This window comes from Vombatus ursinus, unplaced genomic scaffold (assembly GCF_900497805.2).
Source record: "Vombatus ursinus unplaced genomic scaffold, bare-nosed wombat genome assembly UNPS02014791.1, whole genome shotgun sequence".
NCBI lineage: Eukaryota > Metazoa > Chordata > Mammalia > Diprotodontia > Vombatidae > Vombatus > Vombatus ursinus.
Window position 1 is genome coordinate 73956501 of NW_020954569.1, and position 19567 is coordinate 73976067.

General features: G+C 38.3%; 1 protein-coding gene and 1 pseudogene across 5 annotated transcripts in view; both read left to right on the forward strand.

The window, feature by feature from the left end:
• RAB27B (RAB27B, member RAS oncogene family) overlaps positions 1-19567 on the forward strand; it is a 203701-nt gene that overhangs the window by 81920 nt on the left and 102214 nt on the right. For all 5 annotated transcript variants that reach the window (XM_027869120.1, XM_027869118.1, XM_027869121.1 and 2 more), the window contains one exon: positions 4524-4618. In XM_027869120.1, the coding sequence (XP_027724921.1) occupies positions 4566-4618 (53 nt within the window). In that variant the 5' untranslated portion in view covers positions 4524-4565. The remainder of the gene's footprint in view (positions 1-4523; positions 4619-19567) is intronic.
• LOC114048190 lies at positions 18776-19481 on the forward strand (annotated as a pseudogene).

A 19567-nucleotide genomic window follows, 5' to 3' on the forward strand; every position in this document is an offset into this window, starting at 1 on the left:
CAGACATGTCTTCACAGAGGAGGAGTTTTTTCAGCTATTTTGTGAATGATGGGTAGGACAGGAATAAGCAGAGATGGAGAAGAAGGCATTCCAAGCCTCTTTTTTCATGATTTTCTTGCATCCCTCTCATTTCTTTTCCCAATTTTTCCTCTATCTCTCTTATTTGATTTTTAAAATCCTTTTTGAGGTCTTTCATGGCCTGGGCCAATTCATATTTTTCTTTGAGGCTTTGGATGTAGGATTTTGACTTTGTTGTCTTCTTCTGAGTTTGTGTTTTGATCTACTCTGTCATCATAGTAACTTTCTATAGTCAGGATCTTTTTCTGCTGTTTGCTCATTTTGCAGCCTGTTTCTTGACTTTTAACCCTATGCTAAAATGGGGCTCTGCTTACCAAGTGCAGAGGGCACTGTCCTAAGCTTCAGGTTTTTTGTGCATCTGTTTTCAGAGGTAATTCTGGGGACTTGTAGGTTTTCAGTTCTTCCAAGGTGGTATGACCTAGGGAGAGGTCTGTTTACTACTCTCCTGTATTGTGCACTGATCTGTGAGTAACACTCATTTTCACCCTGGAACTATGACCAGGGTCCCTGCTTCCCTGCAGCTACAAGCTCTGTTGTGCTAGCACTCTTCCTCGAGCTGGGACTAAGACCCAGGACTGCAACCAGCTCCAAGTATGGGCAATGCAACAGAGTCCTGCCCCAGTGCCAGCAAAGGGACTCCTGTGATCTCCTTCTGACCAGTTGTCCAACTCCCTTACTGTCTGTGGGCTAAGAGGTCTGGAAACTGCCACTGCCATCACTGATTCAGTTGCCCCCAGGGCCTGCTCCTGGTTTGCTGGGCCTGGTCTATGCTGGAATGCACTCTACTCTCACCCTGGTGTAACAGACCTTTCCTGCCCACCTTCTAAGTTGTGCTGGGCTGGAAAGTTGTCTCACTCCATCCTTTTATGGGTTCTATTGCTTTAGAATTTGTTTTGAGGCTTTATTTAAAGGTATTTGGAAGGATTGGGGGAGAGCTCAGGCAAGTCTCTGCCTTTTCTCCGTCATCATGGATCTGCCTCTAAGACAAAGCTGCAGAAAGAAGTTGCCTAAATTTTTAACATTAGGTAGCATATAATTTTTTTTAACATTTTAAAGAAGACAGAGGGAAGGCCAGAAAGAATCATAGACAAGAAGGACAGGGTATAAGGTTACATGTTAATTCATTTTATATTTTAAAAGAAAAGCAAACAATAATAGAGATTTATAGCTTCTTGTAAAGACAGCTTGGTGGCTAAAACGATGGGTCTGGAGTCAAGGGTCAAGAGGATCCAAGTTCAAGTCTGTCCTCAGACATAAGCCATTTGAGCTGTTTAACCACTACCTGCCTCGGTTTCCTCATTTGTAAAATGGGGATAATAATAGCACCTATCTCAGTATTATTGTGAGGATGAAATGAGGTGAATTTGTAAAGTGCTTTTCTAACCTTAAAATACTATGTAAATACTAGCGACTATTATTAATAATCTTTTTCATTCTACTGTGTATACAAAATGCCCATTTTATTTGTTGTATGCTAAGTTCAAATTGGGCAGCTCGGTGGCACGGTGGAGAGAGCACTGGGCCTGGAGTCAGGAAGACAAGAGTTCAAATCCAGTCTTGCTATGGGACTCTGGAGAAGTCACTTAACCCTGTTTGCCTCAATTTCCTCATCTGTAAAATGAGCTGGAGAAGACAATGGTAAACCACTCAAGTATCTTCACCAAGAAAACCCCAAATAGGGAAACAAAGTCAGCCATGTCTGAAAACGACTTAAACAATAAGTTCAGAATTTAAAAACTATAAAAAACAACTAGCTTATTATACATTTGAACTTGTCGTTAGAGGTAGCATCATATAATGGATAAAGAGTTAGCCAAGAGCAGGAAGATCTGGGTTCACATCCTACCTCTGACACATGCTGGCTGTGTGAGTTTGGACAAGTCACTTAGGATCTCATTGCCCCAGGCAATTCTCTGGGAATTGTTGAAGGACATTTCTTCACCTGAAGTTTTCTGCACCAATAAAATCACAAGTCTGGATTTTTTTTAAAAAATTGTTTTCTTACTTACTACCCTTTGGATTAATGAGTATATCTCTAATTTAAAGACAGAAGAAAACAAAATACCTTCATTTTTTATTCTTGATAACGTTTGAGAATGAAAAATAGTGGAAGATCCTGTCTTGAAGTGATAAATCCCATTTCATGGCAGAGATCAATGGGGTAGGTTGGCAAGAGGACTTGGTACACGTGGCAGCAGAAGCCCTGGGTTTGACTCATGTTTTGTTTTGCCACTTTCTACCTGTGTGACCTTGGCCAACTGCTTTCTCTGGACTTCAGGTCCTACAAAATGTTGAGTTTGAACTAATGGTCCCTTCCAGATCTAAATCTGTGGTCCATTCCTAGAATTGTAAGGATGTGATCCTGTTGGTATCACTTGTATACAGAAACCCCCTTCACTTAATTGCTTTCCCATAGTCTTTATAATAAATAAAAATATAGCACAACCACTTTGTTTATTTTTCTGTAATTCACAATAGTAAGGAGCATTCAGCAGAAGTTATAGACCTGAAACTTATCAATAGCATTTGAGTAATTATTGTTTTTTTTATTTAAATTGCCTTTTAGAACAGTGAAGCAGTAATTGTTGTTTCCAACTAGATAGCTCAAAATAATGACTTTTATTCTTTTCCAAATTAATATAAATTAGGCGGTGCTGAAAAATTGGGGAAAGTAATTATCTTAACTATATTGGTGGGAAAGCTTAGTGTATCCTCATGGAGGATAGAAAAGGTTTACTTCCCTAATACTTTAATAAGAGCATTGCTCTGCTTTTTATTCATTGCTTATCATGCTTTTCTCCTCTAAGCAGATCTTTAGGGGCCTCAGGAAAACAATTAGCCTCTATTTAAAAGTTACTATTATTCTCAAGAGACCCTATTTGCAAGTTTGTTCATTGGTATTTTTGCTAGATAACCAAAGTCAGCTCTACAGTGAGAAATACTGCAAGAAGTTTGTTAACAACAATCCTCAAGTCCCAGACAAAATCCCACCTTCTACAAGAAGCCTTGGGATCCCCCTTAATGCTGGTGTCATCCCTCCACTGATTATCTCCAATGTATTCTCTCTCTCTCTTTCTCTTTCTCTTTGTCTCTCTCTCTCTCTCGCTCTCTTTCTTTCTTTCCCTCTCTATTTCTCTCTCTGAATATATATATATATATATATATATATATATATCTTGCATGCACATAATTTTTTGCATGTTGTCTCTGCCATTAAACTGCATGCTCCTTGAGAGCAAGGAGTGGTTTCTTTTTTTTACCTTTGTTTTCTAATTTCTTAGCACAGTACCTGGAAATTATTAGGTGCTTAATAATGGTATTTAATAATACATGCTTATTGACTGGCCTTTTGCTGCTTCTGGCTCAGACTATTCCATCTGCCATCTTGGTGCCTTTGCTTAGGCTGCCCAGGGGTGGGGAACCTGCGGCCTCGAGGCCACATGTGGCCTTCTAGGTTCTTCAGTGCAGCCTTTTAACCAAGTCCAAGTTTTACGGAACACATTTTTTTATTAAGGGGATTTTTTTATGTGAAGTTTGGATTCAGTCAAAGGGCCACACTTGAGGACCTAGAGGGTCACATGTGGCCTTGAGGCCGCAGGTTCCCCGCCCGTGGGCTGCTTCCTTCCCCTCATCCCATGCCTGAGCCATATTCCCTCATCATCTCCATGTCTTAGTATCCCTAGTTTCCTTCATATCTCTGCTCAAGTGCCAAATTCTACATAGGGCCTTTCCCAATTCCCCTAAAATGTTAGTGCCTCATTACAAAATTACTTTGTATTTACTTTGTAAACATTTTGTATGTATTTATATGTGTACATGTCTCCCCTGGGACAATCTAAGCTCCTTGAGGGCAGAAACTATTTGATTTCTTTCATTGCATCTTCAGTGTCTGGCATAAAGTAAGCACTTTATAACTGCTTATTGATCGATTGAATGCCATCTTTTTAAAGGGAAAGTCTCTTTCCTGTGTGGTTTGAATGGGGTCCTGTGCTCAGAATAATTTTCCAGGTTATTTCTAAGGCTAGGAGTCTTTGTTCAGATCAACACTCATCCCCTCCATTAAGCAGATAGTGGTTAAACCACCCTTCCCAAGACCTATGTTAGTGTCCATTTTAGTTCAGGAAGTCTTCCAGCATGGAAAAGATGGGATGAGTGGTAAGTCATCATTGGAGAGGCTCTGGCTCTACCAAATGCTCATCGTTAGACCTTCGTATCACAGGCACTGTGGTGTAGTAGCAGATGGGCATCCAGGAGGGTGCCAAGAGGAAAATTTCCCAACAGTTTTAGGGATGTTCATGGCATGTGTTCTTTGCAAAGACTCGGCAACAAAATATGGTCATGTTAGCCTGAAGAGCTGTGTTTATTCCTTTTGGCTTAGAGTTTCCCCTTGATTGTACTGTGTTATAAAGCTTCTTTTTTTCCCTATTTTTCCCTCTGCCATTTAGACTTCTCACCTGTCGTTCCAATTAGAAACCAAAGTGCAACAGATGAGATGTATTTTCCAAAATAAGACAACCACGTTTTACAACCATGAAATGGGGTAAGTGAGCAACGCAGTGCTTGGAGAGAGGTAGGTTATGAGTTGTCCACCAGCACTGGCCAGTGACTTGGGATACCTGCATCCTCTCTTCACGTTTTCTAATGGCCAAATGGTATTCACTTAGAGCCTTACTGTGTCAACTTCACAGATTCAAACACTATGTCCTTTATTCCTGGGGGCCATCTCCAATCATCTTATATCTTGCCATTGAACCCAGATGGCTCCAGAGGAGAAAGTGAGGCTGATGACTTTGCACAGCCTTTCCTCACTTAAATCCAATTCAATTGCAAGTCGTGACATCTCCTTCCCAATATTGTGGTCCTTTTTGACAACGAAGGACAAACAACAACAACCACCTTTATTCCCAACAAACTCTACTCAAATGAGATAGATTTTGTAAATCACTTAGTACAGTGCCTAGCTTAATAAATACTTATTCCCTTCCCTCCCTGTAGGCATTTCATGTTTAATAATCACTAATCCTGAGTGATAAAACTTCCCCTTGGGTTTGATTTTCTCTTTGTTGTTTGTCACTAGACTAATGGATGCTTTTTTATTTACTATGTGCAACTTTCAGGCATTTCAATATGTGGTAGTGTCCTGGGCAGTGGAACTCACTTTTACTGATTAAAAAAAAATTGAAGTTTCATAGATTTTGAGTTGTACTAGACCTTAGAAGTCCATGTTCTTCAGTTTACAGAGGAAGTAATGGAGCCCCAGAGAAAATTTTATATACTAGTAACATAGATTTACAGTTGGAATGAACCTTCAAGGCCAGCTAGTGTAACCTCCTCACTTTACAGATGAGGAAACTGAGGTTCAGAGAAGTTGGGACTTCCTCAAGGTCATAGAAATTCAAGTGAATAAGTGACAGAGTCATGATTCAAACCCAAGTCCTCTGATTCCAAATCCAATGTTCTTTCATTTGAACTATGTGCCCTCTTTAGAGGATTATTTATTCTTTTGGCCATTAGAAGAATATTAAATATGCTGGGAATGGTGGGCCTGATGAACTGATGCACATTCACTAAAATAATGCATTTGTTCCTTTCTCATTTTTTTTGTTCAGTCATTTTTTAGTCATGTCTGACTCTCTGTGACCCTATTTGGGGTTATCTTGGCAAAGATACTGGAGTGGTTTGCCATTTCCTTCTCCTGCTTATTTTACAGATGAGGAAACTAAGGCAAACAGTTAAGTAACTTGCCCGGGGTCACACAGCTAGTAAGTGTCTGAGGCCAGATTTGAACTTAGGAAGATGAGTCTTCCTGACTCCAGGCTCAGCACTCTATTCACTGTGCCACCTAGCTGCCCCTCCTTTCCCATAAGTCAAATCAAAACCAATATGTATAAAAGGATGCTCTCCATCTAGATAGAGTATAATGACTCATTGGAAGGAACAGTAATGATCCTTTTATTCTGATTAATATAATTTGCAAGTCATGGGGGTTCCATCACACAACCAAAGCACAAACTCCTCTGTTCTGTTTTGTTTTGTTTTGTTTTTAGTTTGGGTGCCCACATCCTGTGCTTTGTATAGAGTCACAGTTCCTACAAAATGCTGGCTGTCCGTGCAGATAAGCAAAGCAGTCAGCCACAGGTCAAGCACCGGAAACACTGCATATCTGGCATCTGACTCATCGACTTAACAGGGAATTTATTACCTCTTGGGGAGTTGAAGGGTATTTGAAATGCTGGCAAACGCTTGTGGTTGGTATATGTGAACAGCTACTGTTCGTGTGTGTGTGTGTGTGTGTGTGTGTGCATGCACACATTTCTATTTCTTTGTGCTTTGTTAGTCACTTTTACCTGAAATGCATATTCGAGTTTGGCCAAGCCTTATCTAGAAAGGGAAAAGGTACAGGAATTCTTGTTCCTCTTGTGCCCTGTGAATCCTTTCCCTTGACTGGATTTCTGACAACTTAAACTGTGCCAGACTCAAAAATTATAATTAATCAAATTTTCAGAGTGAAATCTTTCAAAATATTGCCACTTTAATTCAATCTCTTCCTTCTTCCTGTAAGGCCCAAATATCTCATGTCAAAATATAGGCCTCATTTCATTCAATCCAGTGGAATATTTCTAACCTCCATACGTCACCTTGGTGTGTGGCTGGAAAAGGTGATGAGGGATGATTCTTTGCCACAGCTGAACAGGAGGTGGTATGCATGGGACATCTGTTCCCAATGCTGCTAAACTGAAGGAACTAAGGTATAGGAGACAGACACAGCAATTGGCAGGACCCACCAAATATAACCCACAGCATTATATTGATGCTCTTTAACCCATATCTTCTGAAGCTATATCTGTATTATATCTATATCTGTACAAACAAGTATATGCATATCTAACCTGTATGTGCATGCATATGTATAAATATATCTACATATATATTTTATTTATAAATGTGTATGTGTGTGTAATTTAAAATTTTAAATGAGTTTCTTTTCTTTTCTTTTTTTTTTTTGGCCACTATCATAGTATCAGATGGGGTTTCTGTCAGAATGTCAAGGTATATAGTTTAATGCCCTAGAGAACTGCCTGAGGTTCAAAGAGATCAAGGATCTTATCTCTAAAGTTGGAAGAAGAACATCTCAGAGGACATCTCATCTAATCCCTGAATTTTATAGATGAGGAAACTGTGGCCTAGTTGGTAAAGGCACTCGCCCAAGGTCACAAAGTAAGTGACAGTGGTGGATTTGAACACATGACCTCTGACTGGCACCACCACCTATCTGTACAAGAACAATAATATAGGGTATCTATTCTTTTTTTTTCAAAAATTATTTTTTTTTCATTAAATATTTCCCAATTACATGTAAAAAAATTTTAACAATCTTTTTTTAAAATTGTGAGTTCCATTGTGGAAGTGAATGTTGAAAACTAAAAATAAATAAATTTAAAGAAAAAAAAGAAATTAGAGAAACATGGAAAAATTATCTATCTATGTATTTATCATATCTATGGATATGAGAAAAGTTCATGCCCGTAAAGCAAGAGAAAGAATGAAATAAATAATTTTGATTACATAAAATTAAAAAAAATTGTGTTACAAATTCTCTCCTTCCCTCTCTCTCTCCTCTGCGCTCCTTGAGAAGAAAAGCAATTTGATATTGATTATACATATGAAGTTATACAAAACACACCATATTAACCATGTTGTAGAAGAAAACACAAACAAAATATAACAATAAAAATAAAGAGAAAAATGTATGCTTCACTATGCAGTCAGAGTTCATCTGTTTTCTTTCTGGATGTAGAAGGCTTTTTTCTTCGTGAGCCTTTTGTAATTGTTTTGGATCATTGTGTTGATTAGAGTAGCTGTTTTCACAGTTGATCATCTGTATAAGATTGCTATTACTGTGTACAATGTTCTCCTGGTTCTGTTTACTTCATATCAGTTGATACAAATCTTCTTAGTTTTTTCTGAAACCATATTGCATTTCTTTATGCACACACACACACATACATACAGACAGACAGACAGACAGATAGATATATAATATTCCATCAGAATCATAGACTACAATTCATTCAGCCATTCCCCAACTGATGGGCATCCTTTCAATTTCTAATTCTTTGTACCCACAAACAGAGCTGTTATAAATATTTTTAAACAAATACGTCCTTTAACCTTTTCTTTGATCTCTTTGGGATCCAGACCTAGAAGTGGTATTTCTGGATCAAAGGTATGTAGTTTTGTAGTTCTTTGGGCATATTTCCAAATTGTTCACCAGAATAGTTGAATTAGTTCACAATTGCACCAACAGTGTATTAATGTCGCAATTTTTCCATATTCCCTCCATTATTTGTCATTTTCCTTTTCTGTCATGTTAGCCAATCTAATAGGTGTGAGGGTGGTATCTAAGAGTTGTTCTAATATGCATTCCTCTAGTTATTTAGACCATTTTTTTCACATCTGACTATTGATAGCTTTGATTTCTTCTTCTGTCTGTTTGTATCCTTTGACCATTGATCAGTTGGAAAATAACTCTTGTTTTTACAAATTTGACTCAGTTCCCTATTTATTTGAGAAATGAGACTTTTATCAGAGAAACTTGCTGTAATTCTCCCCCCCCGCATTTTCTGTTTTTCTTCTAATCCTGGCTGCATTAGTTTTATTTGTGTAAAAGCTTTTTAATTTCATGTAATCAAAATTATCCATTTTACATTCAGTGATGCTCTTTATCTCTTGTTGGTCATAAACTCTTCCCTTATCCATTGATCTGACAATTACATTTTTCCATGTTCCCCTAATTTACATATAATATCACTCTTTATGTACAAATCATTTATCCATTTTGACTGTATCATGGTATATGGTGTGAGATGTTGATCTACGCCTAGTTTCTACCAAACTGCTTTCCAGTTTTCCCAGCAATTTTTATCAAATCACGAGTTCTCACCCCCAAGACTTATTTTAACTCTGTGTGGGTCTGTTTCAAGTGTGTTTCTTGTAAACAACACTGTTGAATTCTCCTCCATAGAATTCTAATCCATTCTGCCATCTACTTCTACTTTATGGCTAAGTTCATCCCATTCACATTCACAGTTATGATTATTAACTGTACATTTCCCTTCATCCTATTTTCTTCTGTTTATCTTTTTCTCTCTTTTTTCATCCTGTCCCTCCTTTGAAATCTGTTTTGTTTCTGACCACTACCTTATTTTATCTGCTCTTGCTTTTATCATCCCTTCTTCTTTTTTCTTTTCATCTTCCCCTTCTATTTCTCTGTTTGGTAAGATAGATTTCTATTACCAATTTAGTATCTATATGTATTTTCCCTCTTTGAATCAATTTAGATGTGAGTAAGGTTACCTACCACCCTTCCACCATTTCCCCCTCCACTCAGAAAATTCTTTGTGCACCTCTAATAAGTGAGTTAATTTCTCCAACTTTTCCTTATGCTTCTCCCTTCTCCTTGGGGATCTGTCTTTCTTGTCTACCCATTTTTTCACATCATCCCAATATAATTGAATCATTCCTACATCCTTTTTCTATATAGAATTCTTCTATCTGCTCTAATAATGATAAAGTTTTTAGAAGATATATGTATTATCTTCCCATATATAGAGGCAAACTGTTTAACCTTCTTGAGTCTTTTATGATTTCTCTTTCATATTTACCTTTTTATGCTTTTTTGAGTCTTGTACTTGAAAGTCAAATTTTCTATTCACCTTTGGTACTTTAATCAGGAATCCTTGAAAGTCTTATGTTTATTAAATGTCATTTTGTCACTTGAAAAATTATATTTAGTTTTGCTGCGTAGGTTATTCTTGTTTGTAATTCTAGCTCTTTTGCCTTTTAGAATATCATATTCCAAGCCCTCTGCTCCTTTAACAAGGTAACTGCTAAATTTTATGTGGTCATGTCTGTGGCTCCACGCTATTTGAATGGTTTCTTCTGGATGCTTGAAGTATCTTCTCTTTGACCTGGGAACTTTGGAATTTGGCTATAATATTCCAGAGAGTTTTCATTTTGTGATCACTTTCCAGTGGTAATTGATGGGTTCTTTCAATTTTTATTTTATGTTTTGGTTCTAGGATATCTGGTTAGTTTTCCTTGACGATTTCTTAAAATATGATGTCTAGGCTTTTTCTTTGATCATGGTTTTCAGGTAATCCAATAATTCTTAAATTGTCTCATCTCACTTTATTCAGTTGTTCAACTCCAGTTCCAGTTCAGTTGTTTTTTGTATGAGACATTTCACATTTTCTTCTAGTTTTTTTCATTCTTTTGACTTTGTTTTATTGTTTCTTGATGTCTCATGGAATTATTAGCTTCCACTTACCCAATTATAATTTCTTAAGGAATTATTTTCTTCCGTGAGCTTTTAAGCCTCTTTTTCTACTTGGCTAATTCTAATTCTTAAGGAGGTTTTTTCATCAGTGAATTTTTGTGCCTTTTTTTTTTCTATTCGGCCAATTCTGGTTTTTAAAGTAATTTTTCTTCAGTGTCTTTAATGCCTCTTTTACCAAGCTGTTAAGTGTCTTTTCATAATTTTCTTCCTTTTCATTCAATCCTTTGCCTAAGTTTTCTTTTACCACTCTTATTTTACCTCAAAAATCACTTTTTAACTTTTCTGGGAATTCTTGTTAGACTTGTGTCCAATTCACATTTTTTCTTTAAGGCTTTGCTTTGTCTCATTGTCTTCTTCTGAGTTTGTATCTTGATCTTCCCTGCCACCATAGTAACTTTCTATGGTAAGGTCTTTTTTTGTTGTTTGTTCATTTTTTTCCATTCTGTTTATTGATTTAGAATTTTATGCTAATGTTGGGCTCAGTTCCTAGCATGGGGAGTAGTGGGAATACTATTTCAAGCTTCAGGCTTTTTCACACTGCTGTTTTCAGAATTTGTTTTGGGGGTTTGGAAATTTTTAGGTGCTTCCAAGGTGGTGTGATATAGGGGGAAGTGTGGCCATGGACCTCCTGATTTGCTTTCTGGTCCTTACCCAGAAAGGGTGCTAGATCCTTTCAGATTTCAATAGATACTGTTCTTCAGGATCTGTGCTCCCTTTGGACTGGAAGTGATACTGTCCTTTAGGACTTCCACTCCTTCTCATCTAAAAGTGTTCCTCCCTGACCTAGAACTATGATCCAGAAGTGAGTATAGACTATGGAGTTTCCAAACAGTTGTCCCTCAGGTTTACTATTCCCTCTAGACTGGAAGTGCTCCTCCCTGGACTTGAACTATGACCCCAAAGTGGATATAGGCAATGGAGTTGCCAAACAGCATCTGGGGTACCCTGTAGTTTCTTTTTGATCAATTGCCAGGTCCCTATACTGTCTCTGGCTTAGGAGCTCCCAAACCTGCTGCTGCTTCTGTCACCACCACCTAGTCCCACCACTGGCATTTCATCCACATAGGCTCTGGGTTCCTATATTACAAATCTCTCTTTCTAACCTCCTAAGTTGTCTTAGGTTGGAAGAATATCTCACTGTGACTTTTTATTGGTTCTGTCACCCCAAATTCTATTTGAGGGGTTATTTTAAAGTTGTTTAGAGGGACACATGGAGAGGGCTCAGCTGAGTGCTTTCTCTACTCCACCACCTTGTCTCTGCCCCACTAGGGTTTCTATTCTTTGAGATATTTAAGCATGAGTATGAGTTCTATGAAGTTATGCCTGTGAATTGAATGTTGATTGTTTTTACCATGAAGATATTGTGAAGCAAGGATAAAATTTCCCAGAAGTTTCCCAGAAGATTAAGGGAATAATTGTTAGGTTATACTAAACTCTGACTTTGCTTGGTCAGTTTTAGGGCATGCAGAACATGATCTCAGAGAAAAGTGATCAAGATCTCTGAGAGAAGTTAAATTTGCCATTTTCCATAAAATGCTCCAGGAGTCAGAAGACCAGGATTGGATCTTTCATTCAAACACTTACTAGCTATGTATCCTTGAGCAATGATATGTTGGGATGACTGATACTCTATAAATATGAATTATTATTATTTCACCAAGATAGTCTTCACTCATGCCCTTTATATGGAGACAGATGCTCAAGGATTAAGAACCTCCTGGTTTTTGCTATTTAATGAAGCTCTGGCAGAAAAAGAACTAATGTAGGTATTATTCAATCAAATTAAATTAACAAGTCTTTATTGACTACCTCCTGGGCACTCAGCCTTGTGGGAAAAGCTATGGGTGTGACAGATTATTGTTTGTCCTTTGTTCTTGAAGAGAACCATGACATCACCAAGGTGATACCATGACTTGCAAGTGAATTAGATTTAAGTGAGGGAGGACTGTGCAAGGTCATCAGCCTCACTTTCTCTGGAGTCATCTAGGTCCACTTGCAAGATATAGATCACGATGACTAAAGATGGCCCTCATGGGTGTGACACAACAAAGCACCAGGCATGGAATGGCTTCTGCTCTCAAAACTTTATAATCTAGTTGGAGAGACAAAGTGAATACACAATAAACAATGTGGGATTCCTCATGGTATGTGGGTAAGTGCTAAACTGTGTGGTATTCATTTTGTTTATGGGAAACTGTGAGAAGATAAGAAGTACTGTGGGCCAGAGTATTCTGGAAAGTATTTTTAGAGAAAGTGATATAGTATTTAAGATGGGGCTAAAAGGATGCATACCAGGATTTAGACAGGTAGAGTGGAGAATGGGGGTGAGGGAAGAAACAACCTGAGTAAAAGTATAAAAGTGATAATTAGCCTGTCTTAAGGAGACAGGGAATAAATAGCCTGTTCTGATCTTAACAGAGGTTTCCTGTTAGGGAATAAGTAGTATGGGATAATGTTGGATAAGTAGGGCGAGGTCAGCTTATGAAAATCAGGCAGAGAAATTTAGGTCTAATGCAGTAAGTGATAAGAGGACATTATAGATTTTGAAGCAGATAGCTAACATGTTGAAATCATGGCTTAAGGATGATCAGTTTGAGAGTAGTGTGAAGCATGGATTGGCCAGGGGAGAGAATAGAATTAAGCAAGCCGGCCAAGAGGGTTTTGGAATAGTCTAGCGATGAGGTGACGTGAGCTTGCAGTAAGGAGATGCCAGTGCAAATGAGTAAAGAGGGGGTAAATGTAATAGTAATTTCAAAGAAAAATAGGGAGAGCAAGATGATAAATCAAAGGTGGATTTTAGCATTTCAAGACTTCCAAGAAGAGAAGAAGAATGTGTGCCTGGCCCAGGAAAGAAGATTTGGATTAAATCCTATACTTTAACATCATTTGGCTGAAAAGATAAATAATTAGTCATTGTCCACCTACATTATCAATTTGAAATGAATTGAGGGAGTTAGGAAACATGATTCATAGAAGTCATGCTTTATAAACATTAGTGACTAGCAAAATAAAGTGGACAAAAATTCAATGAAATTAGAGCTCTTTGTTTATACTGCCTTATTAATAATGTTCACTGCAAGTCAGAAAAAGTCCCTTTATATCCATAAATGAATGCCTTGGTCATCTGCTTAAAATTGGGAACATGACATTGTTACATGCATGCATCATTAACCAAGGATTGAATTAATTTTGAATTTCTGAACTTGAATGGGCTCTGATTACTTTTGGTAATGATTACTTTTAATAATAATTATTACCTGATTACTATATGTCAGGCACTGTGCTAATCACTTTACAAATATTATCTCATTTCATTCTTATAACAACCCTGGGAGGTAAATGCTATTTATTACTCCTGTTTTACAGTTGAGGAAACTGAGGCAAACAAAGATAAAGTGATTTGCCTGGAGTTACACAGCTAATAGGAGTCTAAGACTAAATTTGAGGCCAGGTCTTCCTGACTCTAGGGCCAGCAGTCTATCCACTGTGCCACTATTTCTTTGGGGGGGGGGGTCTATAAAGCTAACTTGTTCTTTCTGTACTTGGACTGTGGTCTGCTGCTCTGTTCCTGGATGTCCCTTCTCATGAGCAATGTTCTTACTAATAGACTAAACTCTAGGTGTTTTCTCAGTACTGAGATCTAGTCTACATTATTGAAGTGACTCTGTCTGGAGATAAGATATATGGCAGTAGTGAGGGGAAAAACCATAAATAGCTAGCTATATGTTTGGTGCTTCCCACCCTCATAATGACCACATTGTCATTAACTAACTGAACATAACCTGTCAATTTAGTAAATCCTTATTAACTACCTTCTTTGTGCAATGCACTGTGCTATAAGACATGTGATCTTAATTATAAGACAGGCATAGTTTCTGCCCTCAGGGAGTTTACTTTCTCTTAGGTAGAGAAACAGAAGACATAATGTATAGAGACAAGTAAGGTATAAGGTTAAGGATCAATGAGGTGGAGGTGATACTCTAGGAACATTTAAGGAAGCAGAGAACATATTCACCTATGTGGTTCAGGGAAGGCTACATAGAGTCATCATCTAAGCAGAGCCTTGAAGGAGAATAAGAATTCTGTAAAGTAGAGATTAAGAGAGATTGTAGGCATTGTAATTACTTTCTAATTAATTGGTTCTTTCCAAGTTAATTGCAGGCATGGGGGTGACATGTGTAAATGCATGGGAGGCAAGAGAAGGCATGTTGAGTTTAAAGAGTGAGTCAAGGCAACAAGCATTTATTCAGCACCTACCATGTGCCAAGCACTGTGCTAAAAGCTGATGCTATCAATAATCCAGTGGCATGAAAGGAAGTAATTTGCAGGAAAGCCAGTAAGGTAGGTTGGAAACATTAGGAAGACCTTAAATGCTTGGCTAAGGAGCTTGAAATTTATCCTAGAGGTAGTAGGGATCCCCACAAGGTTTTTGAGCAGAAGAGTGATATGGTCAGACCTCTGCCTTTGAAAGATTATCTTGATAAGTATTTAAAGAATAAGCTTGGAGAAAACCAATTGATTAGGAGGTAATTACAGTAGCCAACATAGGAGGCTGATGTTGTTATAATTTAGGATCCTGGCCCATTAAAAGGTGAGCTGACTTTCTTAATTCTTCCCCTCAGGGCTTACTTAGTACTTTGTTTTATCTCTCACACATTGTTCTGATTGTCCATAAGTGTTTAATCCCACTGCTATATTAAAATCTTGGGGAGAGGTCACATCTCATTGAAGCTTTGTAGCTACACAAGTGTTTAGCACACTATATTAAGTTAATAAATGTTTACTGTGTGGAACTAAAATACTCATTAGTTAATGTCATATGCAGAAATAACTAAATTCAGTATTATTGGTTAACTTTTAACAACAATAATATTGTTAGCTACGTGAATCATCTCCCAGCATCTCTTGTAGTGAATGTTTCAATGGGATTACTCTAGATACATAGTTGTTATGGCAGGGGATGGGGCCAAAGGGATTCTTCCCATTGTATTACCATTAATTAGTCAATCAGCAAGTATTTATTACTATTGTTGTTCAGTTGTTTTTCAATTATGTCTGACTCTTCTTGACTCCATTTGTGATTTTCTTGGCAAAGATGCTGGAGTGGTTTGACATTTCCTTCTCCAGCTCATTTTACAGATGAGGAAACTGAGACAGAGTCACTTGATTTGCCTGGGGACACACAGTTAGCAAGTGTCAGATTTGAACTCAGGAAAGGGAAGGAAGGAAGAAAGGAAAGAAGGAAAGACAGAGGGAAGGAAGGAGGAAGGAAAGGCAAAAAAAAATGGCTCTTTCCTTCAAGAAGTTAACCTTCTAATGGAAGAAACAAGTGAAAAATTGCACATAAATGATAGATACAGTGTAAATGGAAAGTAATCTCAGAGAAGAGGCACTATCAGTGGAAGAGACCAGGAAAGGCCTTCTGAAGAAGGTGAGGCTTGAGCTGAGACCTGAAGGAAACCAGAGAAGCCAGAAGGTGGAGGTGAAGAGAAGTAGATAATTTTTTTATTGTCCTAGTTGTGAGTACCATGTAGACAGAAAATCTCCACTGTGAGCACACTGTAACTCGCTGAGACCCAGAGGAATTTCTGTCCTAGAAGAAGTATAGCCTAGACCAAGAATAACCCAACCAGTTGAACTTTCATGTACTATAAATATTTATTTGACTCTGCATTCACTGCTTGTTATTTAATTGTTCATGTGTTCTCTGTGCATTAATATGTACCACTGCAGGATGTTTTGAGTAGTTTATACAAAGCCAAATGAGCAGTTGGAATTTTTTTTAAGCTAATGCATTTGATTATTTGTGGAGCTTTTCACAAACCAAATTAAACTCACCATTTCATTTCAACTTCTACTTAGTCAGCTGAACTGAATGTATATTACTTCTGAGGTGAATTTTCTAGACAAAACCCTCCAGATTGGCTGTCATAATCAAATTCACATTCTACTTTAACTTTAGTATCATCTTCTGTTCCTCATGGATACCCAAGAAAGAAAAGAGAAATATGTATATGTATATTTATACACACATGTATGTATGTATATACATAGTGTATATATAGCTATACATACATATACATATATACACATGTATGTAAATAGTATGTATATCTATATATATACACATATGTGTGTGTTTACACAAAACGCACACACACATACTGAGATACCAGGTTTGCTTGCTTGCTGGTGGTCCCTTTTCATATCACCTTTGGACTCTTGGCTGATTTTTTTGTGCAATTATGGCATAGAAGAAGTCACTTGCTGTATTTTTTTCAATAGATATCTTGATCATTATTCAGCCTGGTGAAAATTTCAGCTTTTTTTCTAGAATAGGTATGTAGAAGTTGGCAATCTGTCTTCTTGTCTAGACATATCCAAAATAGCATTTCAGCAGGACTCATATTTTTATGTGTAGATATGTTCACTGTAAATAACATAGAAACAAACAAAAGTTAATTGTCTTTGATTTCAACCCAGCAGAACATTTTCAATATAAACCCATTCCTCTTTCTTTACCTGATTCTGCTTAATGGATGATATTCATACCTTACTTTACTGTTAATGGTTGAATATTTTAGTTGTACTTTTGTAGGAGTGTGAAGAACGGTAAGAACACCAGTTCATCTGTAATATGGGATGGAGGAAGGTGAATAATATAAGACAAATCAGAAGGGTAAATGGGATTGAGGTTTTGAAATGCTTTATATGCCAAACAGAGGGGTTTTTATTTGATCATAAATGTATTTAGGTAGCTACTGGAATTTATTGAATGAGAGGTGATATGGTCAGACCTGTGCTTTAGGAAAATCACTTTGGCAACTGAATGAATGACAAGTTATTGAAAAGAGAGATATGAGGCAAGGCAACCAATTAGGAAGCTAATGCAACAGCACAGGCAGCAGATGGTGAAGGACTGAATAAGGTGACTGAGAAGTAGAGAAAAGACAACTGATGAGAGAGATGTTGTGGCTATAGGAACAAGATGATCTAGCAATTGTTTTTATGTGTGGTGTGAGTTAAAGTAAGGAGCTGAGGATAACCAAGACTGCAAATCTGGATAACTGCAAGGATGGTAATTCCCTCAGTAGAAACAGGGAAATTTGGCAGATGGGTGGATTGGGGGTAGGGATCGGGGGTCATAGGGAATGGGACAGATAATGTAATGAGATATGCAATACAGATTGCAAACCATCTGTGCCTTGCTCATCCTGTGCAACTCACTCTGACCCATTGGAAACGAAAAGGGGATGGCACTCTTCGTCACTGGTCACTGACCTGGCATGCCTAGGCTTCCTTCCAAGGGGTGCCTTTTGAAGCTTCAAGTTGATCTGGGGACAGGAGGCAGATGGGGGTGTGGTGATGTATGTACATATTTTTCCAGTGACACTTACTTAGCCACTGATGTGGGTGCCCAGACAGGGGGTAGGTTATAACAGCCCTGAGGAGCTAATGCTTAGTATAGGAGAGGGAAAGTTGAGGAGCCACAGAGTAGTGAGAGGGAGGTATAATTGTATTGAAGACCAGTTCCACAACTAGGCATTATGGAGAGGGTGTACCAGGGGTGTGCTAGAACCAGTTCTAACTGGCTTACAAGTCCATTGTTAAATTTCCAGCATAATTCAATTAAATTTTATAGCTCAGAAATTAATAATTGCTACAAACTAGGGCTTAATTTGTTTTGTTGATTGTCTATACTTAAGAAAATGTTAAGAATGTAAATAAAACTTAGAAGTGCATTGCCCACCACACACACACACACACCACAGTTATTAAACATTTATCAGCATACACCTGAATGTGACCTGCCTTGTCATACCTGGTTTGATCAAACACCACTTGGTGTCATGCCATGGCTGCCTCAACTTTGGAGACTACTGGATATAGAGAAAAATTGCTCCCCGGACTTGGTACTTAGCTCATAATAACATTAGGCTCTCATGGATATTCTTTGCCCTTGCTTCAGGGCAGTTCTGGAAATTTGGGATCAGAGCAGTGTGTATTTTTCTGTTGGGGCAGAACAGATATTCTGATTGGTTTCCCACCTCCCTGAAGTCACTGGTTGTTGTTGCTGTTGTTGTTGTTCAATTGTTTTTCAGTCATGTCCGACTTTTTGTGACCCCATTTGGGGTTTTCTTGGGAAAGATACTGAAGTGGTTTGCTATTTTCTTCTCCAGCTTTATTTTACAGATGAGGAAACTGAGGCAAACAGGTTAAGTGACTTGCCCAAAGTCACACAGCTAGTAAGCATCTGAGGCTGAATTTGAACTCATGAAGATAGTCTTCCTACTCCAGGCCTGACACTCTATCCACTGCGCCACCTAGCTGCCATTTTGAGGTCAGTGGTAGGGATGTACAAATCAACTTGGAAACTGGAAGTTTCAGGTCCTCTGCAGGCCCTTCCTTCTCGTTTGGCACCGCCAACATGGTATTCAAGGGCTATGTGGAAATTGGCTGGGTGGCGTACATTTCCTTTGGGCCACATGCCGGCAAGCTGGTAGCTATTGTGGATGTTATTGATCAGAACAGGGTTTTGGTTGATGGCCCATGCAGTGGTGTGAGGAGGCAGGCCATGCCATTTAAATGTATGCAACTTACAGACTTCGTGCTCAAGTTCCCACACAGTGCTCATCAGAAGCATGTCCGGGCTGCTTGGGAGAAAGAAAAGATCAATACAAAATGGAAAGCCACCAGATGGGCCAAGAAGATTGAAGCCAGAGAAAGGAAAGCTAAGATGACAGGTTTTGACCATTACAAAGTCGTGAAGGCCAAGAAAAATGAGAAACTGAATTATCAAGCATGAAGTAAAGAAGCTCCAGAAGGTGTCCACCCAGAAGGGATCTCCTAAGAAGGGGGCTGCCCAGAAGGCGCTGGCCACAAAGGTCTCTGCCAAGAAGATCCCCTCCAAGAAGGCTGCCCCTGGCCAGAAGGGTCAGAAAGCCTCTGGCCAGAAGGCCCCAGCCAAGAAGGGACCCGCCCAGAAGGGACCTGCTCAGAAAACAGCTGCTTCAAAGACCAAAAAATAAGAGGCTGCCAGAAATCAAATAAAGGTTTTGCTACACACCTATAAAAAAAAAGAAAGAAAGAAAGAAAGAAAAGAAAAGAAAAAGAAAAAAGAAAAAAAGGAAAAAAAAGAAACTGGAAGTT